The 25,070-nt window shown below is 56.5% G+C and overlaps 6 protein-coding genes across 16 annotated transcripts; 3 read left to right on the forward strand and 3 right to left on the reverse strand.

The window, feature by feature from the left end:
* Positions 1-141: 141 nt before the first annotated feature.
* On the reverse strand, positions 142-2,883 carry IGFLR1 (IGF like family receptor 1). Its single transcript, XM_028123594.2, has 4 exons — positions 2,026-2,883; positions 1,339-1,523; positions 599-989; positions 142-515 (listed from the first exon to the last, which is right to left on the reverse strand). Exons 1-4 carry the CDS (start codon positions 2,300-2,302, stop codon positions 190-192), a joined length of 1,179 nt encoding a protein of 392 aa, XP_027979395.1. The 5' UTR covers positions 2,303-2,883; the 3' UTR covers positions 142-189.
* Positions 2,884-2,979: 96 nt separating this feature from the next.
* On the reverse strand, positions 2,980-5,264 carry U2AF1L4 (U2 small nuclear RNA auxiliary factor 1 like 4). Of its 3 annotated transcripts, XM_028123601.2 has the most exons (9): positions 5,128-5,264; positions 4,894-4,981; positions 4,442-4,508; positions 4,312-4,361; positions 4,138-4,236; positions 3,827-3,960; positions 3,610-3,705; positions 3,351-3,500; positions 3,089-3,255 (listed from the first exon to the last, which is right to left on the reverse strand). In XM_028123601.2, exons 1-9 carry the CDS (start codon positions 5,229-5,231, stop codon positions 3,171-3,173), a joined length of 873 nt encoding a protein of 290 aa, XP_027979402.2. In that variant the 5' UTR covers positions 5,232-5,264; the 3' UTR covers positions 3,089-3,170. The 3 variants fall into 3 exon arrangements, with proteins under 3 accessions (XP_027979401.2, XP_027979402.2, XP_027979405.2); XM_028123600.2 differs by having other exon boundaries at positions 2,980-3,500; XM_028123604.2 differs by lacking the exon at positions 3,351-3,500.
* A 61-nt stretch (positions 5,265-5,325) lies between these two features.
* On the forward strand, positions 5,326-6,746 carry PSENEN (presenilin enhancer, gamma-secretase subunit). Its single transcript, XM_028123658.2, has 4 exons — positions 5,326-5,476; positions 5,609-5,765; positions 6,192-6,296; positions 6,463-6,746. Exons 2-4 carry the CDS (start codon positions 5,705-5,707, stop codon positions 6,600-6,602), a joined length of 306 nt encoding a protein of 101 aa, XP_027979459.1. The 5' UTR covers positions 5,326-5,476; positions 5,609-5,704; the 3' UTR covers positions 6,603-6,746.
* Positions 6,747-7,508: 762 nt separating this feature from the next.
* On the forward strand, positions 7,509-12,709 carry LIN37 (lin-37 DREAM MuvB core complex component). The gene is made up of 9 exons (XM_028123598.2): positions 7,509-8,040; positions 10,566-10,641; positions 10,833-10,883; positions 11,182-11,211; positions 11,293-11,378; positions 11,464-11,630; positions 12,187-12,327; positions 12,414-12,487; positions 12,573-12,709. The coding sequence occupies exons 1-9, from the start codon at positions 7,674-7,676 to the stop codon at positions 12,652-12,654; spliced, it is 1,074 nt and encodes a 357-aa protein (XP_027979399.2). The 5' UTR covers positions 7,509-7,673; the 3' UTR covers positions 12,655-12,709.
* Positions 12,710-12,766: 57 nt separating this feature from the next.
* Positions 12,767-16,962, reverse strand: HSPB6 (heat shock protein family B (small) member 6). The gene is made up of 4 exons (XM_028123639.2): positions 16,178-16,962; positions 15,069-16,050; positions 13,977-14,099; positions 12,767-13,856 (listed from the first exon to the last, which is right to left on the reverse strand). Exons 2-4 carry the CDS (start codon positions 15,249-15,251, stop codon positions 13,686-13,688), a joined length of 477 nt encoding a protein of 158 aa, XP_027979440.1. The 5' UTR covers positions 15,252-16,050; positions 16,178-16,962; the 3' UTR covers positions 12,767-13,685.
* PROSER3 (proline and serine rich 3) lies at positions 16,215-24,701 on the forward strand. 9 transcript variants are annotated; one of them, XM_088028427.1, is made up of 11 exons: positions 16,215-16,795; positions 17,535-17,631; positions 17,939-18,141; positions 19,033-19,160; positions 19,264-19,373; positions 20,047-20,129; positions 20,256-20,365; positions 22,996-23,171; positions 23,289-24,237; positions 24,326-24,407; positions 24,516-24,701. In XM_088028427.1, exons 1-11 carry the CDS (start codon positions 16,626-16,628, stop codon positions 24,655-24,657), a joined length of 2,250 nt encoding a protein of 749 aa, XP_087884553.1. In that variant the 5' UTR covers positions 16,215-16,625; the 3' UTR covers positions 24,658-24,701. The 9 variants fall into 9 exon arrangements, with proteins under 9 accessions (XP_087884553.1, XP_087884551.1, XP_087884554.1 ...); XM_088028425.1 differs by having other exon boundaries at positions 16,220-16,795; positions 20,226-20,365; XM_088028428.1 differs by having other exon boundaries at positions 16,220-16,795; positions 20,226-20,365; positions 22,996-23,138.
* The last annotated feature ends 369 nt before the right edge of the window (positions 24,702-25,070 follow it).

The raw sequence follows: 25,070 nt of genomic DNA on the forward strand, positions 1-25,070 counted from the left end.
CCGAGGCCAGCTCTCAGTGGCGCCTCAGGCCATATCTGGTCTCGTGTACGTGCTGGAAGGAGAGGATTCCTGTTGGGTCTCGGCCCAATGAGGACTGTATTTCAAAAGCATGCCTTAATGAGGCCCGGAGACGGCAGGCGCTTATTTCATGGGAAACTTTATTGAGAACGAGGCTGGGCAAGGCCCGGATCAGCCGAGTTTGGACAGCACCTGCAGCGCGTCTGCCCGCCCTAGCTGGGCCAGGTGTGTGCCGAGCTGGCCCAGAGAAGCAGAGGGCTCCCTCGCCACCACCATCTCAACCAAGGCCCGCAGCGGAGAGCACCTGGGCCGCAGTGAGTAGGCGAAGGTGGACCAGGCGGCAGGCAGCCCGTACCTCGCTGCCAGGTGTCTCGTGGTGCCACAGGCCGTCCCCCCACCCGGCCCAGGCTCGGGATCCAGCAGCACCACGAGCTCCTCCAGCACCTCCAGCTCCTCCAGCAGGCGAGACAGGGGCTGCGAGGCCAGCTTCGGCAGTTCTGGGAGAGCCGTGGAGGGGTGATGGAGAGGAAGGGCTATCTCCCAGGCCACCCTCTCCCTCCCTGGCCTGTCCCCAACTAACCTCTGCCCACGAGTGGAACCAGAGCCGCCTCCTTCGGTGGGGCCCCTGCCTCGGATGCCTCCTGGGAGCCTGAAGAGGACGAGTGTGCGGGGAAGAGGGTATGGATGTTGGTGTTGCCACAAACCACGCCAGGACATGGGTGGAGGACAACTTTCGCCCGGCGGTGGCACCGCTGGGCGAGCAGGAGGATCACTGCTGAGGTCACCAGCAGACCCAGCACCATGAGAACCAGCACGACCGGCAGGGCAAAATTCGGCAAGGCCTGCTGAGCGACCTTGCGCTCCAATGTCCACGAAAGACTGGAGATCGCCGATGGGCCGGGCTCCTGGGAGCTAAGGACCACTGGTCTCCCAGACTTCAGGGGGCAGGGCTCCTTCGGAGGGACCGACCTCTGCAAATAGGTTGGAAGAAAGCGGGAGGTATGCCCCACTCCCGGCCCCTCAGCCTGAACCTCCATCCTTCTATCCCTCCGTGGGACCAAATCCCCGCCTGATCCAGCTATCCCCCCACGCTCCCCCGCGCCCCTCCCACACACTTTAACCCCCGCCCCCCTCCCACACACTTTAACCCAGGTGGGTCCCCAGATCCTATTATGCCCCCATCCCATCCTCTTCAGTGGGGCTACACCCCCCCTCCCTTGATCCAGACCCCACCCATCCAACCCAAACCACGCCCTCCACCCGCGCTCCGCCTCCCGCAAGCGGCACCCCAGCCCAGGCCCTCCGGAGCCCGACCAGCACCTCTCTGCAGCGCCGCTGTGTTCCGCTCCGGCTCCCCGCGGGAGCAGGGGCCGTGGCTCCGCCGCCACAGGGGCTACATAGCTCCGCATTGTCGGGGTTGCACTGCCCAATAGGACACTCTTTGAAGGGGCGGGACACGTGATCGCCAGAGTCATTGAGCCCGCAGTTTTCCGAAAACTCGTAGTCTGGTGGGAAACAAGGTCTCACGTGTGGCCGCCCAGCCCCTCCTCTCCGGCACTAGTGACACCCTTTCCCCTTTGTCCTATCCCAGCAGGCCCCACCCCTTGGACTCCACTAACCCAACCTATCACCGACGTGCCCACCCTCCCCGCACGAGCCCTGCCAGTCTCGAGACCCTCTCCTCACAGGCCCCGCCCCCCCACTACCCCCACCCAGCTCGGGCACCAAGCCCCGCCCACTCCTGATTTAGCCACACACCTCACCCTTTGAACACTGCCGCGACCCCGCCCAACAGGCAATACCCCTTTGCCGTGGCCCTATCGTAACCGGTACTATCCCTTCCATCACAGGCTGAGCCCCACATTGTCTCATCTGCGTTAAGGCCCGCCGCCCCCTCCCCGAAGCAAGCCTCACAGACAATAACCCACAGACTTCCTCCCTTCCCTGGCTCCTTATCACCCCCTGGCTCCGCCCGAACATACGCATACCCCCGTCCGGGCTCCTCACCCGGGCAGGGGGGCGGCCCAAAGCGCTGCAGGCAGCTGCCGCAGCACCGGTTATCAGGGTTCCAGTACTCGAGGCGCCCGCAGTGCTGGGAGGCCCCCCGAGGCGCCGCCGGGGCCAGGAGCAGCGCGGCAGTCAGGAGGAGGCATCGGGGCCCCCCCATCCGAGCGGGGTCTGCAGCCTCGAGGGGGGCCGTGACCGCAGGACTTCCGACCGCAGCGCTTCTGTCACACTTTCCAGGAAACCCGGGCAGAAGAAGGAAGCAGTGATGTGGGGGCATGGGATCCCCAGACCCCTTTGGAAGACGGGAGTCTACCCCTAGCCCCTAGTCCAGCTCCTGGCCCATTATGAGAAGGGCCAGCAAGGCCTCAAGATGGCTAGAATGAGGAGTCGGGAACCACAATGATCGGACTCATATCCCACCTCTGCCATCTTCCTTACGTCTTTTCTCAACCCTAAAATGGGATGACAGTACCTGTCTCAAAGGTCTATTGTGAAGAATTAACATCATTGCTTGAAGTAAAGCACTTAGAATAGCACCTGGCATATGGTAAGCTTAAGGAGTAGGTTATTTCCAACTCCCACGGCAGGGCAGCTGACATGGAGGACCCAGCCCTCACCCTCTGGAGACTCCCACTCAATTCCCAGTAACCCTACCTTAGCTCCCTAAACCCAATCTCCTCCCGGCTGGGAATCCTCCAACCTGCCACAACCAGGCGCCTCCCCCTTGAGAAGCCGGAGACAGCCGTGCTGAGGTTCCCGGCACAGAGGCGTCCCCACCCCAACCAGTCCCACTGAGGGGTTTCTAGAGCCCTGGGCCCTGAGCCTGCTGCTCTCCCACCTGTTGTTGGACGTTCTTCAGCAGAAGTTGTGGCCAGAGCCCAGCCCGCTTCCCCTTTTCGTCAGGTGTGGGGGTGGAAGGAAACTCCTGCCCACAGCTAGGCTCAAGCTAACAGGTTCTAAACCCTCAATACAGAACTTTATTAGGGGAGGGGTGGTGAGAGAAGGTCCCTGTGTTGAACAGATTTACATCATGGAGCCCCGGAGCCTAGGGAAGATGGCACTGGGGGGTTAAGGGAGCTTTCAGGAGGGGTCCTGGCCAGGAACATTTATGCCTGTCAAGGGTGGAGATCAAGGGAGCCAGGGTCTCAGAAGCGGCCATGCCGGTGGTCCGGGGAACGTCGTCGGTTTCTTTCTCGGGGACGGTGGCCGGTATGGGACCTCGGGGGCGACCTGGGGACAGGAGTAGAGAGATGAGGGTTAGAGCTGGAAGGAGTACGGCACCATTCCCCGGGTCTGCCTCTCTGCTCTGGGATGGGGCAGGTAACCAGAGTTCCTGCGTGGTATCAGGACAGGTTCTCAGGGACTGATCTCCGGACTGGAGATCCAGACTGGTCTTGGGTTTGGGGCTTTGGAGTCCCAGCTGGTTTGGGGGTTGAGACTCAGGCGCTGGTCTTTGGACGGTGCTCAGAGCTAGTCTTTGGATACAAAAAAGAGACGCTGTTATTGGGGCACAGGATCAGGTCCACCTTGGAGTATAAGGGCCCTTAGGGTATGAGGTATCTTGACAGGCTGGTCCTGAGGTACCTGCGCCTGGGTCCCCGCCCATACAGCTGACGTCGGAGGTTCCGGGAGATGGGCCGCAGGTGCATGAAGTTGCAGAAGCCCCCGCGGGTACATTCCCTGGGTAGAGGATGGATGGATGGATGGATGGATGGATGGACGAGGCTGTTGGCAATGACAGCACCCCAACACACAGGAGTCTGGGACTCCAGGTGCCCATCCCACCCCCATACTACCATACCCCATCTCATACTGCCGGCAGCATGACTCCCGGAAGTCGGTGACAGGAGAGAGCTCAGCATGCACGGCCTGCCCGTTGAACCAGCGGTTATTGAGTTCAGCCACTGCCCGCTCTGCATCCTCTTCCCGCCGAAACTGAGGGCAAAGTCGATCAGGGTCAGCAATCACACTCGGAAGTCTTTAGGGGATTAGTCAGCAGCTCTGGGGCCGGGATGGATTTAGTGATGGACCTCAAGCTGTGAGGCTTCATTGGTGGCCATCAGGCACTGAAATGCCTCCACCTCTAGGCTCTCATGTGGGGACAGGAGGCACCTTGACATAGACATTGCCCACGAGGTGGTCCCCCAGGTTGTCGCACACATTCATCTCTTCAATCTCCCCGTACTTCTCCTGCAGCTCCGTGAACACCTCCTGCGGAAGACCGGGAGGAACTCAGCTGAGCTCCTCTTCCACAGGAAACTCAGCCCATCCCTTGCCAACCCTCACCTCGAAGAAGTTATCATAGTGTTCTTGCACCTCCACGTCGCTCACGTGACCTGGGGAGGGGCAGGGTGAAATCAGCGGGTGGTCTGTTGGGGGCTGTCCGCCCTGCCCCCAAGACCGGTCCCTCACTCACAGTGCGATCCGTCTGCGGTTTGGGCGGTGTTCTGTGGATTCCGGTACAGGTTGAGAAGCACTATGGTCTGAACAGAATTTAAAGGGGGCGGGGCCTGAGCGCATGCAAAGGGGTGAGGTGAGGCATGAAGGCTGGGGGTGACACTTGGCAACAGAGAAGAAGCCTAAGCATCTTGAGTGCATCAAGCGATGCTTGCCCCTAAGGAAACCAGAAGAGACACCTAGCACTCGGGGACAGCCCAGCGGTGTAATTCGTACGTACGGGGGTAGTGGCCAAGTTCCTGGGAGAAAGGCCTGAAGGAAAGGGGAGGAACCTGCAGAGGCTCGACACGAAAAAAGCCGGTGGTGGGGTGGGGCTTAGAAATCCGGAAAAGGCGGGACCTCGTGGTGATGGCCAACAGAAGGGGAATGGCCGGAAGGCGTTAACCCTCAAGGCTCCGTGCCGGGTCTCACCTGGCTGAAAGTCGGTTTGTTGTGAAGCCGGGAGCACCGGTCCCCGTGCCGGCAGGCCCCGATCTTAAAGTAAAAAGAGCAGTTAACCCTGGAAGAGGTGCAAAGACAGAGGTGAACCGAGGGCCGGGAAGGCCGGACACCCCAGAAACACCGCCCAACGCCTCCCAGCCACCAGGGAACCAAATGTCCCGGTCCCGGCCCCCGCAAGGGGCCACTCCCTGCGCCCGTTCTCACTTGTCCTTTTCAGTCCCGAATATCGAAGCTAAATATTCAGCCATTTTTACCCGAACCCTCCAACTCTCTCTGCTCTTTACGTCATTTCCGTTGCTTAAGAGCATTGGGAAGTGTAGTTCGTCGCTGCCTCCCGACACAGCACGCGCTCAGAAACTGCCTACTGCGCTTGCGGGTTAGAGGCCTGCGCCCTCCCCGCAAAATCACCACCTGGCGTTCCCTGAAGGCGCATGCGTGCAGCGTTGCCGCATCCAAAAAGACTACAAACTCCAGAGATACTTGCCGAATCTCGCGCAAACGTCCGACGTTGAAAGTGGCTAAGGCTTCCAAGCGGAGGAAGTGGACTGCACTGGTGAGTTGGGGGCCGTTCGCGCCCCCGAATAAACATGAAGGGCGTTCGACCCAGTCAGCTTGCTGGTGGGGACCGGGGTACCCTTCTTTCAGCAAACCCACCCTTCAGTTTATCTCCGTTTTGTCGTTATAGGGGCGTGGTTGTTCGCGATCCCTGCATCTGTCACTTGGGGTCAAGGCTTGGCTCCTGCCCTGCAGACCCGCGGGACGACTCGGCCTCAGCGCAACTATGAACTTGGAGCGGGTGTCTAACGAGGAGAAGTTGAATCTGTGCCGGAAGTACTACCTGGGTAAGGGCCGGTTCCTAGGATCCCAGGAGAAGAGAGGTGACCGGACTAGAGCGCCTGAGGGAAGAGAGCCTGGGGGCCTGGATTCTTGAGTCCAAGGGATAAAGCGACTGGGGTTGCGGACTCCTGGGTCTGAGGGAAGGGCCTGGGACCTGAGGAAAGAGGAGGCTGGAGCCTCAGCTTCTGGGTCCCAAGAGACGGGAGAGTTGGGCCGGACTCTGGGTCCTGAGAAAGAGATGAACGAGGAGTCAGATTTTAGGGCCCTGGGGCGGGGCAGGATTTCTAAGTCTCTGATAGCAGAGATCTCCATTTGAACTTGGATATGGGGGAGGGCCTTCCGTCCTCTAGGTGGGAGTTGGGGCAGGGGGAGGGGAGGGAGAGGAGGATCCTCACTGCCTTACGCTCCAGTTTGGTTTTTTTTCCTCTTAGGTGGGTTTGCTTTCCTGCCTTTCCTCTGGTTGGTCAACATCTTCTGGTTCTTCCGAGAGGCCTTCCTTGTCCCAGCATACACGGAGCAGAGCCAAATCAAAGGCTGTGAGTCCAGCGCACGGATGAAGGGAGGCCATCAGGTGTTGGCAGGGAATGATGGAGGTTCCAAAATCATGGGGTTCTGGAAGAGGAGAGAGGGCCAGCGTGGGGCGGGGCGGGGGGCGGGGAGCAGGTGGAGGCCGGCCTTACCCATTCCTGTTCCCTTTTACAGATGTCTGGCGCTCAGCTTTGGGCTTCCTCTTCTGGGTGATTGTGCTCACCACCTGGATCACCATCTTCCAGATCTACCGGCCCCGTTGGGGCGCCCTTGGTGACTACCTCTCCTTCACCATACCCCTGGGTACTCCCTGATAGCTTCCTCCACACAGGCCTGGGACCTGCTCATTCGCCCAGGATGGGCTTCTCTACTCTAAGCTCATTCTCAAACCCCTAAGACTTGTTCCCATTTCCTATGTTCTTTGCTGACATCCCCCAATAAAGGACTCTAATTCTCTATATTGACTTCCTGGATCTTTTGGAGGTTGAAGCATAAAGTGATTATTACCATTCAGAAATATGTATTGAATGCCCACTTTGTGCCAGGCTTAGTGCTTCACCCATCATGTGCAATCCTTCATTCTCTGCACCCTCTGAAATAGCAACTTTCCTGCTCAGGAACCCCGTTTTCCAGATGCAGAACTAAGAAAGGAATAATGCTTGCATTACTAGGGGCTTTTATCCTGTGCTGGTGGTGTGTGAATTTGAAAACTGTACTTTCCCCCTTGGTCTCGGTATTCTCATCAGAAATGTGGATATCAGTGCTACCTCCTAGAATTTATCTGAGCCAAAACATGCGGTAAATGGAAGTTTCCCGTTTTCTGAAGATGTTGTCCGCAGCAACAGATATAGCCAAGAGCTTTATCAGAGAAGTCTTCCTTGACCATCTTATTTAAAATTCCAATCCCTGCCTTGGTAGTCCCGATGTGCCTTCAGCTTGTATCCTTTCTCATCACATTTCATTTAAAATGCTTCACTTGTTTCTTGTAATCTTACATCCTCCAAAATATACGCTCTATTACGTTTTGTTCAGTGCAGTGTCCCCAGTGCCTAGAAGAGTGCCTGGCCCACTAATAAATACTTGCTAAATAAAAGGTTGTGCCTGAAGAGAGGTTAACAGGTAGCTGGCACCTAGCGAGTGCTCAGTGAGACTGAACCCGGCCTAACTCCAGACTTCTCCTCCTCAGGGACAAGAAGGACTCCCACGGTTAAATAAACGGGTCAACAGCTAAACTGGTGTTACTCAAAGGTTCTAACACTACAAGTTCCAAGAAGCCTCGCGAAGCCCTGATCCTCCATCACCCACCGTGCCTCGCGCGGCGCAGGCGCCGTTACTCTGGCTGCGTCTTGGGAGCTGGAACTACACCTCCCAGGAAGCGCTCCGGGATGTTGTTGGTTTGTTTCCGGAAACGGGGCCTCAGAAAGGTGGGACTTAGACCTGGGAGCCGATGGCGGCAGCTGTCAATTGGTCAGGGACGAGATCGACGGTCGCACCGACAAATGGAAATAAGAAATTGCCAAAGGGGCCCGCCCACAGAAGGGAAACTAGTGGAGGTGGCGGCTGCGGTGGCGGTCGCCGCCGGACACTTCCTCAGCGCGGAGGACTGGGCGCACACAAAGCTTACCTTGACCTCTTCCCGTCTGCCTTCAGCTTTGATTTGTGACCCTGGGCTCTTCTGGGCTCCTCTGACCCAGTTAGCCACACTTCAGACCCAAACCATGTTCCCGGTGAAGGTGAAAGTGGAGAAATCAGGTGAGGACCCCGAGGTAGGGGGCTTTTAGGGGAGCACTGACCGATCGGGGTATGGGAGTCCCGAAAGACAGGATTATCGCGATAAGACGGACCACGCGACTTCTTCCTGCCGCCCACCTGACTACCGCTATGTCAGGCATGGAACGATTCCTGCCCTCCTCATACCTTCCCGGTTTGTGCTCAAGGTGGCGTTGAGATTGAATGGTGGTGGCTCAGACCGTGTGGTGCGGTAAGACACCGGGATCCGGAGCCGTGTGACTCTGAAAGGGACCCTTCTTGGCTCTGCCTCAGTTGCCCTGTTTCCAGCAGTGGTCATCTCCAGCAAAGGTGCTTGGCGCCTGAAGTACAGGGAAGCTTTTAATCCTGGCAGTCACTGTACCCCAACAATCCTAGGAAGTAGAAGTGTGGTGGATGGGGAAACCGAGGCTGAGAGAGAGGAAGTCATTTTCAGTTGGGCCCGAGTTGATGGGAAACCAGGACTGGCATATCGTGGTGGGAGAGGCACGGAATCCAGACCAAAAAAAAAAAAAAAAAGCAAAATGATGTGTAGGGTGTTAGATGGTATAAGTGGTAATAAAACAAAAACAGGAGAAGGTGAGATCTGACAGGATGAGGGAGAGAGCTATGGGGATAGGTGAGGGAACAGCAAATCCGACCAAGGAAATAGGTCTGAAGAGGCCCTGAGGTGGAAGACTCATGTGGCCTGTGCAAGGACGGGCGGGGAGGCCAGTGTGGCTGGAGCAGAGCGAGTGAGGTGGGGAGCATGAGGGAATGACGGCAGAGAGCGAGAGGGAGGACAGATCTTGTGGGCGCAAGTTAGGACTTTGGCTTTTACTCTGAGGGAAATGGGGGGCCAAGGGAGGGTTTGAAGCTGAGGAGCGAGTTAATAAAAATGCCCCCCCCCCAATGCCAAAAGAATCGTGGGTGGAAGAGTAAAGGCTTGGCCACAAATGGTGGTTGGGGGGCAGGGGTAGGCAGGGTCATGGAGGCCTGTGAACACCGGGCCGAAGAGCTCAGTCCCGGGGCTCTGCCGAATCGTGGAGTGTTCTAAGCAGGAGAGGATCAGGGTTGGTTTGGTTTTCCAAAGAGTCCTCCGGCCACCTTGTGGAGGTTCGGTCAGAAGAGGAAATTGAGGCTGGGAGCCCCGGAGAAGGAAGGGAGAGGACCAGAGTAGGGAGGGGATACGTGGAGAGACACTCAGGAGGCCAAATGGACAGGCCACGGGGTTGGTAAAGCTGGGTCGGGGAGGATGAGAGGTGTCTATTACGAGACCCAGGGAGGGACTAGGGGACACCGGGGCTACCCCCGAGATGGGGGCCCAGGAAAAGGGGTAAAATTTAGAGAGGCACTAAGCCTAGTGTGGGACCCAGTAGATGGTAGGGGCCTAGGGGATGTTCAGGGAAAGGTATCTAGGAGACCATGGGATCCCAAGGTCTAAGGTTCAGAAGAGAAGCAGGGGCTAGGGAAAGAGATGTGGGTGTGATCTATACCTTGGCTCCTGCCCAGGGCTCTTTGCTAGAATCTCAGCTGCCCCTAGCCCTTCACCCCTACCCTGTCTCTCCTCAGTGATGTTGGGAATCCCTGTGTCTCCCCATCCCAGGGCTGGCAAAGCATGTCCCCAAGTGTCCTTCCAGGCTTTGAGCATTGGGCCAGAGTGATGCTAGGTACTGGTTGGAGGAAGAGAGCAAACACCTCACAAGAGCAAGAGGAGAATATTTATAACATCATCACCTCCTTAAGTTCTATGATGAGGGGAAGTAAACCCATAGGCTGACAGAGCCGGGAATGCAGGAAGGGGGGCCCAGATGTCATTTCCTGCCCAAAATGGATATTTTTAGGTGCAGTCTCCAAATTATTAAATGTTGTCCTTTCAGATTTAGTTCAGATTTTAAATAACACCACTGCCTCAGCCAAACAGAGCACATCTGGGGGCTAGATTCTGCACCCAGTTTGAGTCTCTGCCTTATAACTTGAGCTGTGGAGCCAGATGGCCTGTGTGCAAATCTCAGCCCTGCAATTTCCTCGCTGTGTGACTTTGAGCAAGTAGCCCAACTTCTCTGTGCCTCAGTTTCATCATACATAAGATGGGGATAATCATATCTACCTGCCAGAGTTATTGTGAAAATGTAACGGGGTTAATGGGGGTGACGTGCTTGGAACAATTCTTGGCACATAAAAGTACTCTGTATAACTTACTTATATTATTACTGTTGTTGCTAAGAGAGTCATACACACCATGGGTTTATTTAAACCTCACAACAGTCCTTGCAGATAGGTGTCATTGGGAGACCTATTTTCAGGATGAGGAAACAGGCTCAGTGAGGTAAGGTGACTTGCCTTTGGTCACACGTGAGCATGTGGGACAACCCTGGGGCCCAGTGCTCTTGCTCATCACATCAGTTGTCTTTGCTCACTGCACCCCTCTGGCTGAAGGCTTGGATACGCATGCCTCTCCCCCCGCCCAGTTGTCTGCCCACCTGCCTTGGGCCTGGGAACTGACTCCTGCTCCGTATCTTCTTCCCCAGAGTTGGAGATGGCCAAGGCCCGGAACCAACTCGATGCTGTTTTGCAGTGTCTGCTGGAGAAGAGTCACATGGACAGGTTGGAACCTGGCCAGGCACGGGTCATAGGGGGTTAGGGGTCCTGGCAAGTTGGACCCTCTTGGTCCTGGGGGGATCTGGGTAAGACCCCAGAGGCTGGCTTAGGGAGCAAGGGGCCCCATGGAAAAGCCACTCAGTGCCTTCCCACTCAGCCCTGGAAACCCCAAGCCCACAGTTCTCTTCTGCTACCAGGGAGCGTCTGGAGGAGGAAGCTGGGAAAACCCCCTCAGACACCCACAACAAGTAAGTTTTGTGGATGGGATCTGTATCTGAGGGTTCGTGCTGGACAACTTCCTGCCTCGTCCAAGCTTCCTCCACCATAGTCCTAACCACCCTGCATGTACAGAGACCCTGTGGCAGCAGAAGCTTAGGTCCCCTCATGGTTGCCACCTACAGCCCTGGAGGCGTGAGCGGGACACAGGGTCTAAGGGGTTGGTGGGGTCCATGCGAACATCTCAGTATCCCCAGGGCGCCCTTTGGGCGGTTTTGAGTGGGCATTTTTTCGAGGGTCAGCCTGCTGACACCTTGTCTCTCCCCACAGGGATTGTTCCATTGCAGCCACTGGCAAACGGTAAGGTGGCAGGGGCCCCAGCTGACTGACGGGAGGTCGCCAGCCCCCGCCCTGGTCCTGATGTTCTCCTGCCCCACACAGGCCATCCGCCCGCTTCCCCCACCAGCGGAGGAAGAAGAGGAGGGAGATGGATGACGGGCTGGCTGAGGGAGGGCCACAGCGATCCAGTGAGTAGGCAGTGGCTCTAGAGGGCAGGCCGGGTCGGGGAGCTGTGTGAGGATGGTCACACACTTTCCCCTCCCATTACCCTAGACACGTATGTGATCAAGCTGTTTGACCGGAGTGTGGACTTGGCTCAGTTCAGTGAGAACACACCGCTCTACCCAATCTGCCGAGCCTGGATGCGCAACAGCCCCTCAGTGCGCGAGCGTGAACGCTCACCCAGCTCACCACTGCCCCCGCTGCCTGAGGATGAGGAGGTTGGATGTGTGGTGGGCCCCCTCTCAACAGCCAGTGGGTAGATGGTGAAAGATGTCCTCTCCCAAAGCTAGTGGGAGAGATGGGCACAGGTCTCTGTGATTTCTGGATCCGGTGAGGCACACAGATGCTAACCCTTTGGCCGAGGGTATGGCTGGAACTCCCTGAAGCACACAGACATGACTGCCTGGCCGGAGAGGGACAAGGGACAGGGCTCCCTTGGGCAGGTAGATGTGACCTCCAAGATTAGAGGTTCCCAAAAGCTGGGGGGCTTGACAGGGGTCCTTACTGGGACTACACAAACAGGTGTAGCCACCTGGCTTAGTGGAGCAGGTGGGGGTTACTGGGCTGGCTAGGAGTGATTGGGGGTCCCTGGGCTGGACAGAATACAGGCAGGGATCCCTGGAGCCGACATTTCTTTGACATGGCTCTTAAGACAGGTCCCCGGTGAGACCCTCGTGTCTGCTGTCACTGGGAAAGGCAGGAGGGGTGAAGTGTGTACTGCTGGCCCTCTTCTCTAACTCTCTTGGGCCTGGTGTGGGGCCCTTGTGTCCCCAGAGTTCAGAGGTCACCAATAGCAAGAGTCGTGACGTGTACAAGCTGCCTCCACCCACAGCCCCTGGGCCACCTGGAGATGCTTGCAGATCCCGAATTCCATCCCCCCTGCAGCCTGAGATCCAGGGTACCCCTGATGATGAGGTGGGTATGCAGGCTGGCCCAGGGCCATGGGGCATATGGTACGGGGCTTGGACATGGCCAACCCCTCCTGGCCTTTGTCCACGCAGCCCTCCGAGCCTGAGCCCTCACCATCCACGCTCATCTACCGCAACATGCAGCGCTGGAAACGCATCCGCCAGAGGTGAGCGTCCCTGAACCTGCTTGTACCCCTATGGCTTCTTCCCCAGCTGCTGAGTCCTCCCTCTGCTTCTCTACCCCCAACACAGGTGGAAGGAGGCATCTCATCGGAACCAGCTTCGGTACTCAGAAAGCATGAAGATCCTACGGGAGATGTATGAGCGACAGTGATGTTCCCCTGCCCACCACATCCCCCCAATAAACATTCCCCTCCTTCCCACCTCCACACTGGCCTCTGCTTGCTCCAGCCCATATTTCCCGGCGCAGACATAAAGCAGTTGGCACAGCTCTAGCACATTTATTGGGGGAACGGATAAGGGGATGGGGTGGCAGGAAATTCAAGGAGGGAGAAGGATTGTGGGGCACCAAAGCAAAAGTGGCTGCTTGGTTGGATCTTGGAGAATGAGGGGAGGTATGTGAAAGGTGGATTACTTGGGATATGTGGTTGGAGATTAGGGGATTATGGCAAAATGATGGGGTTCTGGTTAGAGCTGGGGATGGGGCTTAGGATATCTGTGCAGAGTCTGGGGTGATGGGGTGGGTATCTGTGCAGTCTGAGGTTGAGGGTCCTGCTAGGCCTGGAATAGGTGTCCAAGGGTGGGGGGTCAGAAAAAGAGTTTAAAAGTCTCGGATGGGGGCGCTGGCTGGGGTTTCAAGTCACAAGATGGGTGGGGGGAGTAGATTGTCCAGTTGGAGTGAGGGGAAGGATCCAGAATCTTGAGGACCAGGCCTTGGATGGTCTGGGATATTTGAGGGGTGAAGAGGGATTCTGCTTAACTGGCCTAGGGTGGGGGCAGGGCTGTCCACACCATAATGTAGTGTTGGAGAGGGAAAGGGATTAAAATGGGACGTGGAGATATTTTAACAGATGAGTCAGAAGGAAGCAGAGGAGGGAGTTTTGAGTGGGTTTATATGCCAAGAAAGTGGGGTCAGTGGGGCCGGGAGACTGTAGGCTGAAGGGTTGTCCGTGTAGGGCCTGGAAGCTAGGGAGCTGTCAGGAGTCTGAAAGCTGGAGGGAGTGTGAGAACGGGAGTGTCAGTGGAATGGTCTAGTTACTAGGGAAGAGTCTACGTGGGAAGGGTCAGGGTAGGATCCCAGACTGGGTGGGTGGTTTGGGTGCGCTCGGGACATCTGGCTGGGTGGAGTCAGGTCGGCTTTAAAAGAGGGGGCCTGAGGCGGCTCCCGGGGTTCAGGCATGACGCCTACTTGGCAGCAGCCTGCGGCTGCGGCAGTGGGGCCTGTGGCGTTGTGGGTGCAGCCTGGATGGACAGGACGCCCTCTGGGGACAGCGCGGACGTCACGGCCGCAGGGTCCACGCCAGGCGGCAAGCGGTAGCGGCGGTGGAACTCGCGCGCGATGTATCCATGCTCATCCTGGAAAGAGAGAGAGAGAGAGAGACTTGAGTGGCCCCTCCCTTTTCCTATGGACGCCCCGCCCCTCCGGCCTGCGGATCCACCTACGCGTTCTGGCACCACCCCTACCAGCGGGCTCACCGGGCGCTCCTCGTGGCGCGCATGCACCTCCACGTGGTCGCCAACCACCTTGACGGCGATTTCCTCCGGGGAGAAGTGCTTCACGTCCAGCAGCACCGAGAAATGCCCGGGTTCCGTTGGGACCTAAGCACAGCCCGATCGTCATCGGCGGGGCGAGGCTCCTCCCCCCGTCGGTACCGGGGCTGTCCCTGTCGCAGGCCTCCGGAACTGGACAATCCATTCCTTTCCTATTTGTAGCCCCAGAGGATCTCTTCACCCAGAATAACTGGGATCACCCCTCCCCCTGTGATCACTGAGATTCTCTCATCCAGAGTGATGAGGCCCCCTTCCCCTGCAAGATCAGGACCTCAGCTCTCACAGGGTAAGGCCTGCCCCCTCCCCCAGTGTCAGAGTGCCCTTTGGACACTGAATCCCCAGGCCCCCATCCCTCAGAACCCCTGTTGCACTTACTGCACACCGCCCCCCCACCAGACATTGCCAAGATGCCTCTTCCCCCAGCTTCCAGAGTCGTCTTTTTACCCTCCCACTGGAGTCACGGGGCCGCTTGCGCCCTCAACAGTTACCAGTACTCTCCCCCCACTTCTCAGAGTAGCCTGGCCCCCCTTTGTCAAGTCACAGGACCCTTCCTCCCTTCTGTCTCTCCAGGAGGCAGAGGGTCACCACATGCATACAGTCTCCAAACTCTTCCCCGAGAATGACAAAACATTCCCTCCCCTCAGGAGTCCCTGGGAACCCCCATGCCCTTCAGAATAACTGAGCGCCCCCCTTTCCCCAGATTTCCTGGGTCACCAGCCTCCTTCAGAGTCACCTACGCTCCCCTCAGAGTGACGGCCCCACCCTATCCGTGACTCAGCCATTCCAGCCCCTCAGACCTGAGACCCTCCTCAGATGGGCAGGGACCTCCCACCCGCTTCAGTAATCCGGCCTGTGAGATTCCATACTCAGGGAACTCTGGAAGCCCCTCTGAGTGGCCGGACTCTCCACCCTACTCAAAGTCGGGGGACATTCCTCACCCCGCCCCCCCCCCCCGGGATGACCGGGGCTCCAAGCCTTGCAAATGGTCGAGTTACCGCCCTCCCCCAGGCCTGGCACCTGGGCGGTAGGCAGCGCCACGCTGGGTGCGCGCAGGTAGTAGGGGGCCAGTGAGGCGGGGCAGAGCGCAGCCAGCTCGGCCTCCAGCAGCCCCTCGCCGAAGCGCTGGTCGAAGAGGCGCCCGGGCAACGGGGCCGAGGCGCGGCGCAGCCAAGACGGCTGCACAGGCACGGGGATCTCCATCCTGCTTCGCCGCCGCCGCCGCCCCTAGGCTCCGCAGTGCCCCTGCGTTGCGCCGCAGCCGCTCTTATAGTACGCCTTGTGTCCGCCCCTCGGCGGGGCGCCCGGGGACATTGGGACCCGAGCCAGCCCCGGCCATTAATAGAGTCTTATTTAGAAAGCCCAACAATGACTTGGCCATTTATTAAGCGCCTGCTGGATGCCAGAGAGGTGATCCCCCGATTTCCCAAAGGGGAAACTAAGGCTGAGGAGGTGGAGCCTTGCCGAGTGGGTAGGACTGCGCGGCATTTGGGACCCAGGGCCCGAAAACCCCTGCGCAGAGTTCGCAGTCCCTTTAATCCACCCCCGCCCCGCAGGCAGCTCTGGGGATGACGCAGATGGCGGTCTTAGGAGCAGATTCTTGGGTACAGGGAATGTGGTAGCCGGCCAGGCTGTCAGAAGGACACAGAACAGACCCTACTCCCATCTCAGCAGGGCCTGGGCCCAGCCCCCCGGCAAGCCGGGCCTAATTCTAGGCCTCTGACTCAGCCTCGGGTGCGCAGGGTAGCGGGGTCTGCCAGGTGAGCAGCGGCCAGAGGGCGCGGGCACGAACAGTCCAGGCTGGCCCCCGAGGGGCCGCGCGACGGGCCCGAAATAGCTCATTTTGATCCCACCACCTCGGCTAGGAGCCCAGGCCTGGCAGTTAGCGGAACCAGCTGCTCCTGCAGCAAGACGGAAGTGGTTAATGACTCCGCGGGACTGGTTGGCTGGCCCGACTGATGGAGGGGCGGCGGTTAGAGACGGGACAGATTCCCCGATTGCCCTGCAACGCGAAAAACGGTGGTTACATTGGAGTCCGGACAAGACTTCCGCAGCAAAAAGGGGGAGTGGCTCTAAGACACGGCAGGAGAGCGAGAGTACTTTATGACCCCTCCTAACCGCGAGCTCACCCTCAGATCCTTTCCATTGGTCCACAGGCTTGCCAATTACTGCTGCACGCTACGGTTCTCCAATCAAACATGCTCTCTCAGTCAGGCCGAAGTTACAGCCAGTTGTGCGACATCTCCCTTTGGCCACTTTCCAATTACTTTTATTTTCCTCTTCATCATTGGTCCCCTTGGAGGCCGCTCTCTTCCCGCGCGGGCACTCCGGGAGAGGGGCGGGCCTGACAAGGCATTGCTAAGCGACAAAGATGCGCGCGGGGTCAGCCCGGTGAGGGAGCGGAGCTGGCGGAAGCCCCCAGGTAGCTGCGGGATGGACCGCAGGTGAGACCGATCCTTCTCCCGGGGACCGCAGGAGGCCTGGGGAGGACTTAGGGTGAGATTAACACAGCGTCGGGTCAGGTTTGCTAGGGTCCGGAGTCTCTTTTTCAACCGCACTGGAACTACAACTCCCAAGATGCTCCACATCCTTTGGCAGCTCCAGCCCAGGACTTCACCATCGGGGTCGCGTAGCGTCTTACGTTCCGCTTTCCAAGTGGCTCCAAGGGCTTTTCTTTTTCCTCTAGGGGTGTCCAGTGTCATCTTGGGAGTTCAATTTCTGAATTTTAAAACTGCCCCCAGATTCCGGTGGGTGTTGGTTTTGACCTTTCTAGCTTAGGCGGAGCCCAGTTACTGATGGGGATTGTAGTCCATTTACCATTTCCTCCTTCGTGTCCCCAGGGCTTATGGGAAATGTAGAGAAATAGGGTTTAGCCCTGGTTCTTAACCCGAGCTCCACTTCAAAATCACCTGGGACGGTGCGAAAGAGATACAGATAACCAGCCACCTTCCAGATATTATGATTTCTGGGCGCCTGGGTGGCTCAGATGGTTGAGCGTTTGCCTTCGGCTCGGGGTCATGATCCCGGGATCCTGGGATCGAGTCCCGCATCGGGCTCCCTGCTCCTTGGGAGCCTGCTTCTCCCTCTCTCTCTCCGTCTCTCATGAATAAATAAAATATTTTAAAAAAATGAAACCTAGATTCTTAAAAAAAAAAAACAGATATTATGATTTCTTTTGGCTTGGAGTGAGGACCGCATATCTGTATTTTTAAAAGGCTCTTAGATTGGATTCAGGGTTAAGAACCACCAGTTGGCAGTTCCTTGGTTTTCTGAGACTGCCCCCAAGAGCTGGTGGGAATTGAGCCTCTAGTACCATTATCTTGAATGTGCAGCGCTGCTTCATGGGAATTATAGTTCATCTCTTCCTGCAATCTATGGGAATTGTCATCTGGTTCTGCCCTCCTCTTCCCAACCCCAAAACCTGACTCCACCCCACAACCCCCGAACAGGGGGGCTCTGCCTGCCAACCTCACTCTCCCCTTGCAGTCTGCCAATTTTCTCCATCCAAGACAGCCCCTTTGAGGATACTCCCCTGGATCAAAGCCACTACTGGCCATCCCAAAGCCAGACCTGGCACCCCAAGGTGAGGACACTCCATAGAGAGTGGTGTGTGTGAGCCCAGCGGTGAGGGAGTAACAACTAGAGGGAAGGGGGATATGTGATGGGGTGGGGGGGTGAGGGTTAAGAGACAGTCCTTCCTCACGGCTCTGCCCCCACCCAGTCCTCTGTCACCTGGATCACCTATTGTAGCCCCCAATCACTCTGAGTTGTTACCATTGTGGGATATGTTTCCTCCCCTCTTGACTAAGACACACTTCACGTGTGCCTTCATTCCCCTACAGGGATGACCCTTCAACCCTCACTTTCTTCTCCCTACCTCCCTATCTTAGACCCTGAGCCCATCCAGGTCCCGGGGGTCCAGGCCCCCAGAAGCTCCCAAGGCTCTGACCACAGGTCCCAACTCCTCTGAACTGTTTGAAGAGTCCTGGCCGTCCAGCTCAGGAACCCCTTCCCCACCCAGCACCACTGAAGGACAGATGGGAGCCTCCCAACCACCCACCCTGGTTGACAGCAGGGAGTCTGTGGTGGCCAAGTAAGTAGCAGCAGCCCTGGAGGGGAAGAAGGGTTTGGATCAAGAGGTGGCAGGCATCCCATAATAATCACCATAGCCAGAGTTGTTTGTGTAGCACTTTTAGGACCACACTTTATATGTGCTATTAAGAGCTCTGGAGCTAGGCTGCCTGGGTTCAAATCCCAGCTCTGTCACTTACCCTCTGTATGAGCTGGGCCTCAGTTTCTTCATCTGTAATTTGGGGATATTAATAGCTCATATCCCCTAGGGCTGTTTTAAGCTTTCAATGAGTTACTGTCTATAAAGCATCTATAACAAGTGCTATCACATAGTGAGCCCTTGAATTTGTAGGATCCAAGTTCAGCTGCTCTAACAAACAGTCCCAAATTAATTGTGGCTCGAGCAAGATAGCATTTATTTCTCCCTCACCCAAACAGTCCAGGCAGAAGCAACCAGGGCTGATATGGCAGCCCCCGGCTGAGGTGTCAGGGGCACAGTTTGCTTCTGTCTTATTGCCTCCCATCACTAGGCTGTTGTCCTTTCCTTTATGGACCAACCATAGAGGAAATGTGGCTCCCAACCACATCCACTTGCCAGAATCATGTCTCATCTCATAACCCTGCTGGTCAAGAACCTAGTTACATGGCCATTAAACTCTTGGGACCCCTGATAAATATATCTGTAGAAGAGTGGCTATGTGCCCAGTATTATATAGTCTTATATAACATTGCATTACTCTGTAAGAAGGAGCAGATGTTGAGGGACAAGTACTAGGTATTGCCAAAGTACTTGATAAACATCACTGTTGTGATTGTTATTATCTGTTGTTATTATTATTATTATTATTATTATTATTATTATTATTATTTGGCTCTCCTCATTCACTCACCTCCCATTCTCTGATGCTCACAGGTACATAAACCGGTTCCGCCAGGCTCAGCCCACAAGCCGAGAGGAACGCCAGCCTGCAGGCCCAACCCCAGCTGACTTTTGGTGGCTACGGCCTGGATCTCCAGACACCCCGAGTCAACTTGCAGCAGGTACCGGCTTCAGTCCTATCCACTGCTGGCCTAAAACCTTTCCTGATCAATGCCCCCAGCAGAGATTCCTCATGGCCCCCCAAAATCAACTGGGGCTTCTCAGCAGGAGTCAGTGAACCAGAAGGAAGACCGAGCACAGCAGTCCCAACTCTTGCAAAGGTGGCCAGCGCATCTCAGGCTAAGGCTGTGACTCCCCTTAAGGAAATGAAGCAGGTGACATCCTCATCTACTTTCTTCCCTATGTACCTGAACTGACAACACCAGCCCTAGGATAGAATTAGAGTCAATCCCCAATTCAAGGAAGCTTAAACAAAAAAGGAGGATTTGTTGGCTAACGCAGTCAAGAAATCCAAATGTATATGCTTTCAGGAATGGCTGGATCCAGGTGTTTGAACACTATTAGGAGGAACTCAACTCTCTTGACTCTCTGTTCCTCTTTCTTTGGCTCAATCTCGGGCAGGCTTTCCCCTTGAAGTAGTGAAGATAGCCCCAGTGATTCTAGGCTTCTAACTTACATAGTCACTTCAGTGGGAAGAGGAGGATTCTCCAGTAGTCCCATCCAAAGCCCCAGCGCTTACTCTCATTCGTTCATCTTTGAGCCAATGACTGTGGAACCAGAGGACAGATTGTTGTGATTAGCCAGGCCTGGTCAGGAAGGTGGGGTCAACCCTTCTCCCACAATAATGACTACACGGAGGGGTGTACAACCCCAGAGGAAAACTGGGTCCCCCTTCCCTGAGGAGGAGGAGCGGATTCCTTAGAATGGCTTACCAGCATGTGAGGATACCAGGTGGAAGGCAGACCTGTACTCCAGGCCCTCTGTCCAAAGCCCTTTCCCAGCACCCTTTAAGATGGGGGCTAGCCTCTAATCCCTCTTCCCTCGCAGAGCCTCAACACATGGAACTCATCCCTGCTGGACCTGGAGACACTGAGCCTGCAGAGCAGAGCTGCCAGGCTGCTCAAACGCAGGTGCTTTCCCTGCACCCATCCCCACTCCTACAGCTCCACACCCCGCCCACCGCCTCTGAGACCCCCTGTTGCCTCGCTTCTGCTTTCTTCCTACAGCAAGGCCTCCATTTCCTCCTCCTCACTCAGCCCTAGCGATACCAGCAGCTCCTCATTCCCCGTCAGCTCTGATGGGCTCTCTCCCTTCTCCGCGACCTTCATCCCTGACTCCAGCAAGGGCTCTGACCCCAAGGCACACGGTAAGTTCTGAGGCAAGGATGGAGAAGAGACTGGATGTGAATCCCAGCTCTGACATTTACCAGCTGGGTGACCTGGGGCCTCTCTGGGCCTCTCTGTTTCTCCAGCTTTAAAACAGGGGTAAATAAATGAGTTGGGGGATGCAGGGAGCTCTTGCCACAGGTCCTGACGGTACCTATCATTAGTATTACAGGCTCTCTCCGCATCCTGTTTGCAGTTCTGAACACAAATTTCCAAATCAGATGGCTTTTTGCTCATTTGGCCCTGTACCTGATTGGAGAGCAGAATCTGACCTAAAGAATAAGAAGGCTGTTTATCATCTCTATATCTCATTGAGGGTGAATAGACATACTTTTTGCTATGGCTGTGTTACTTTGAACCATACGAAACTTTTGTCTTTGTCAGTAAAAAATGGTTGAATATGGACAGTTTCATATTGTTCAACCAAATACTGTGTTTGAGTCTGGTATACTGAGCAAGCCCCCTGTTGACGCTGGACTTTGCTGAAGCAGGCCGACTATTGAACGCTCAATTCCTGCCACCTGAAGTCTTCAGATTTCAGAGATGGGATTAAGGACCTGGATTACTAGTACTCCATGACCAGGTCCTGGGGCACAGTGGCGCACAGGACAGATGCTGTCCGTGTCTCATGGGGCTTGAGTGAATGGGGGACAGGGAGGCACGGTAAACAGGGAGGTGTCCTGCGTGGTGTATGTGATCCTGGCTGAGCTCTCGCTCGTCTGATTCTTTGCTCCTTTTCGGCTTCACCTCACCTTTTATTCATCTCTCCTTCCTGAGCCTCAGTTTTCTCATCTGAAAAATGGGGATAAGACTAGTACCTACTGCATGAGTTGTCCTTCAGATTAAATTTATTCATTCTTTCATCTAAAAAACACTGAATACTTATTGTGGATGAGGCCCTAGGAGGGGGCTTGAGGATTCTACAGTGAACCAACCATGTGTGGTCCCACCTTCATGGTCCTCACAGTATAGTGAATGTGGGGCAGAAATAGCTACATAACCCCACAAATACATGTGAAATGTAAGCAGAAATGAGGGCCATGCAAGAGAGGATCGTGATGCTGGGAAGTCAGGGAAGGCCTTCTTGGAAGAGGTGCTGTCTAGTGGAGACCTGAACAATGAAGGTGGGGACAAGAGCCCTCTAGCATATACGGAGGACCTGAAGTGGGGGGGAGCATGGTGCAGATAACGGACTAGAAAGGGCAGGGTGGGGAGGTGCGTGGGGGGGTGAGAGTAGTGTGGGGCCAGGTGGAAGAGATTGGCAGGGGTCAGAGTATATTGGGCCATGTAGGCATGGGAGGCATTTGGTCCTTAGCTTAGTACTGGGGAGCCACGGGAGGCTTCTGAGCAGGGAGGGATATGATCTCTCTTGGGTTATTAACAGACTCCCTCTGGCTGCTATGGGCCCCCCCGTGAGAGACGCTGGTAGTTTCTCTTGGGCCAGAGCCTGAGGAACAGAGTAGAGGGAAGTGGCCAGGTTTGGAAGTAGAGTCACAGGATATAGAGAGGAGTGGGGGGAGAGAGAGAGATCCAGGATGACACCCCCCTTCTCTGCGCAGCATCAGATGGTAGGGCTTCAAAGAGACAATGGGAGCCCTACTGATATGACCGATGAAGTTATGCTCTGGGTGATGGGAATGATGTCCACTCGCCCCATTGAACTGAGGACGGCCCGTGGCCCTGCCCTTGGTCACTGCTGTATCCCTAGCACAGGTCTGGACCCTGCACTTCAGTATAATAAATAGTTCATTTGGCATTTATGCCACAGACACTGATGGCACCAGGCCTTGTTCTTGACACTGCGGATATAGTGAGGGTCAGACAGACGAAAACCTCCTTGTGTAGCTGGCATTGTGAAGGGAGAGCGAAGTAAGCAAAGAAGTACCACACTGAATATGTTAGAAGGGAAAAGAGCTAAGGAGAAACCTGGAACAGGAGAGAGGATAGTGGCTGGGGGCTGTTGCCGTTTTAAACAGAGTAGCCAGGGAAGGCCCCACTAAGAAGATGATACTGAGCAAAGATCTGAATCATGGGAGGGATGGAACCCTGTGCATACAGGAGGGAACAACACAAATGCAAAGGCTTTTGCTTTTTACCAGGACAGGGGAGGGTTCCAATCCTGGCGGGCCCTGATCTGACTCAGGTGTTCCCAGGCTCCCTCTGGCTGCAGGGTGGGGTGGGGTGGGGTGGGGTGGGGGGAATGGGACAGATTGGGAGGAAGTAGAGAGACCAGAGAAGAGGTTGCTGTGGGGTTGGCCCCAGGAAAGGGCAGTCAAGAGAGGAAGAAGGGGACAGATTCTGGAGGATCTGTCTTGTTCACTGCTGTAACCACAATGTCCAGAACAGGGCCTGGCATACGGTAAGAACTCACTAAATATTTGCTGATGAATAAAGAACGGAATGATGACAGGTTGAGAAGCCCAAGAGTGCTCTCTCCTCTGACTCTGCCCCTTTTCTCACTTCCTGCTTGGGAGAAGAGGTGGGACATGATCTGGAGAGCCTGTCTGAATACCTTTCTGGTACAGCCGAAGGGTATATGCACAGGCTGTCCTTGGTTTGCTCATCACCCCAGCCTGTGGCCTTACCCTTCCTCCTTCTACTTACCCCACAGTAACACCAGCACCTGCCCCCATCCCTGCTCCAGCCCCGGTCTCCTCCCAGGCACCCCTGCGTCCAGAGGATGATATTCTATACCAGTGGCGGCAGCGGCGGAAGCTTGAACGGGCTCGAGGAGGGCAGGGTGATGGAACCTGGGTACTACCCCGGACTCCTTCCCTCACCACTCTAGTGAGACAGGGGAGGGAGGAGGCTGAGGGGGCTGGAGGGAGGGATGCTAAGGGAAGTTGGAGGAAGGGGGAGCCAGAAGGGGACTGAAGAACCCTCTGTCCTTTCTCTCCCTTTCAGGTCCCTGCCCCCGTTTGTCTACAGGCCCTTCCTGCCCCTGCAGAGACCCTTGGCTCCCTGGGAACCCAGCCTACCTGTGTCCCACATTGGGCCACTGTGGCCCGACCGGGGCCCCTGGAGGCCTTCTATATGGAGAGGCCTCCTATTCCCCCAGGGTTCTCTCCACACATCTTTTGGGGCCCCAGCCCCCAAGGGTTCTTCTGGGCCCCGCAGTCTGGTCCCTGGATATCTCTCGGGGCCATTCCTCCCACGCCCTCTACCCTTGCGCCTCCGGCTGCCACCTCGGCACCCGCAGCCTCCACCCTCCCGCCCCCAGCCGCCCCCCAGGACCCGCCCACTCCTGTTCCAAGCTGCCGGGCGCAGCCCGAGAAGCAGGGCCCCAAGCCTCGGAGTAGGGGAGCCCCAGGCCCGGAGTCCTCTGGGACAGTCGTGGCAGCTGACGAGGGTCCTGGCCCGCAGCTCAGAGGCGCCCTGGGCCAAGTAGTATCCGCTCGGCTCTTCCCGGACAGCCTGGAGGACACGCCCCCTCACCTTGAGGGCCCACCTCTGCCCAAGGCTGGATCTCTGAAAGTCAAGGCCACACACCCCCAAACCAAGATTGCGCCATCTCGCTCAGAGGTCACTCCCCCTCTATCTGGATCACGATTTCCCAAAGCACAGACTCCGCCAAATCGGTCTAAAGCCGAGTCTCGGAAAGCTCAGGCCACGCTCCCCCTAGCGGTGTGGGAGCCTCGGAAAGACAAAGACACTCCCTTGGCTGAAGCTGGGTATCAGCTGCCCAAGGTCCCGCCCCCTCCAGCTGAGGAGGCGTCCCCTGGCCCCGAGGCCCCGCCCCCTCCCTCCAAGGCGGGGCCTCTCGAGGAGGTGGCTACGCCCCCCACCGCTGCTGAGCACGCCCCCTCAGAAGATCTGCTCTGCCAGGCTGCCCGACTTCTGGAGGCGGCAGAAGGTGAGCTGATGTGCGTGGCTGCCCCGATCTGGATGGCAGTCCAGGACCTTACGAGTCGACCTCCTGGCGCTCGCGCTTTTCCCCCTAGACTCTGACGGCAGCGAGTTCCAGGACGACCCGGTACTTCAGTTGCTAAGAGTTCAGAGGGCCGAGCTGAGACGGCAGAAAAGGTGACCATCACCGGGATCTACAACACCCCGTTCCCAGGGCCATCCACCCTCCCAGGCCCCGATCCTGAGCGCATAACCTCAGCCTCTACTACCCTGGCTTTTTTGCAGGGAAGTGGACGCCCAGCTATCCCTCTTACTGGAGCACACTGAAGACTCAGGGACTTGGTCTCCTCCAACCAGGTCGCCCCCCAGGTCCCCAGGAAGGCGGCCGCAGAGGGGAGGAGCTTCTCTTGAGAACAGACGGCGCTGAGTTGTACAAGTTATATTTTTCCCAATAAAATTTTTTTCACGTTACTTATCGTCTCTGAGAAAGTTGTTCTGGAAAGGCTAAGGGTCGTGCTAACTCAGAGAAATAGCTCCCTCCCTCCTCTACCCACCCCCTGCCCCCCACCCCCACTCTAGTTCCTGACAGTTTGGCACAAAATCTCTTCCGGTTTCCCCTCCGAGGAATCCTCTCTGAGGTCAGGACAGGGGTGTGGTTCCAGGCCAGATTTGAGGCAAGACTGGGACTCACCTTAGTTGACTCTCAGCTCAGAAGTGGATCCTCCTGTCTCAGGGGAGACCAAAGGGCTGTGTTCTGGGCATGAAGCTAATGGGGTCATCAGAGTGCTGGGCAATGGTCGGTCCGCAGTCCACAGCCTGCTTGAGCCAGCAGCAGCATAT

Source organism: Eumetopias jubatus, unplaced genomic scaffold, assembly GCF_037043125.1.
Source record: "Eumetopias jubatus isolate StellerSeaLion01/CBP00866 unplaced genomic scaffold, mEumJub1_p1.0 scaffold_10, whole genome shotgun sequence".
Taxonomy (NCBI): Eukaryota; Metazoa; Chordata; class Mammalia; order Carnivora; family Otariidae; genus Eumetopias; species Eumetopias jubatus.

Coding starts and splice junctions, on each gene's coding strand:
- IGFLR1 (XM_028123594.2), bottom strand. CDS start 2,302: ATGCCCCCACATCACTGCTTCCTTCTTCTGCCCGGGTTTCCTGGAAAG. Junction 990..1,338: donor CACAGCGGCGCTGCAGAGAG/GTGCTGGTCGGG, acceptor ACCTATTTGCAG/AGGTCGGTCCCTCCGAAGGA. Junction 516..598: donor GGTTCCACTCGTGGGCAGAG/GTTAGTTGGGGA, acceptor CGGCTCTCCCAG/AACTGCCGAAGCTGGCCTCG.
- U2AF1L4 (XM_028123600.2), bottom strand. CDS start 5,231: ATGCTCTTAAGCAACGGAAATGACGTAAAGAGCAGAGAGAGTTGGAGG. Junction 4,982..5,127: donor TTCGGGACTGAAAAGGACAA/GTGAGAACGGGC, acceptor CACCTCTTCCAG/GGTTAACTGCTCTTTTTACT. Junction 4,237..4,311: donor ACTATGATAACTTCTTCGAG/GTGAGGGTTGGC, acceptor GGTCTTCCGCAG/GAGGTGTTCACGGAGCTGCA.
- PSENEN (XM_028123658.2), top strand. CDS start 5,705: ATGAACTTGGAGCGGGTGTCTAACGAGGAGAAGTTGAATCTGTGCCGG. Junction 5,766..6,191: donor GTGCCGGAAGTACTACCTGG/GTAAGGGCCGGT, acceptor TTTTCCTCTTAG/GTGGGTTTGCTTTCCTGCCT. Junction 6,297..6,462: donor GCAGAGCCAAATCAAAGGCT/GTGAGTCCAGCG, acceptor TCCCTTTTACAG/ATGTCTGGCGCTCAGCTTTG.
- LIN37 (XM_028123598.2), top strand. CDS start 7,674: ATGTTGTTGGTTTGTTTCCGGAAACGGGGCCTCAGAAAGGTGGGACTT. Junction 8,041..10,565: donor GGTGAAAGTGGAGAAATCAG/GTGAGGACCCCG, acceptor CTTCTTCCCCAG/AGTTGGAGATGGCCAAGGCC. Junction 11,212..11,292: donor ATTGCAGCCACTGGCAAACG/GTAAGGTGGCAG, acceptor TGCCCCACACAG/GCCATCCGCCCGCTTCCCCC.
- HSPB6 (XM_028123639.2), bottom strand. CDS start 15,251: ATGGAGATCCCCGTGCCTGTGCAGCCGTCTTGGCTGCGCCGCGCCTCG. Junction 14,100..15,068: donor TGGCGCTGCCTACCGCCCAG/GTGCCAGGCCTG, acceptor GGCTGTGCTTAG/GTCCCAACGGAACCCGGGCA. Junction 13,857..13,976: donor CGCGCCACGAGGAGCGCCCG/GTGAGCCCGCTG, acceptor CTCTCTTTCCAG/GATGAGCATGGATACATCGC.
- PROSER3 (XM_088028425.1), top strand. CDS start 16,626: ATGCTCCACATCCTTTGGCAGCTCCAGCCCAGGACTTCACCATCGGGG. Junction 17,632..17,938: donor GCCAGACCTGGCACCCCAAG/GTGAGGACACTC, acceptor TCCCTATCTTAG/ACCCTGAGCCCATCCAGGTC. Junction 20,130..20,225: donor GCCAGGCTGCTCAAACGCAG/GTGCTTTCCCTG, acceptor TTCTTCCTACAG/CAAGGCCTCCATTTCCTCCT.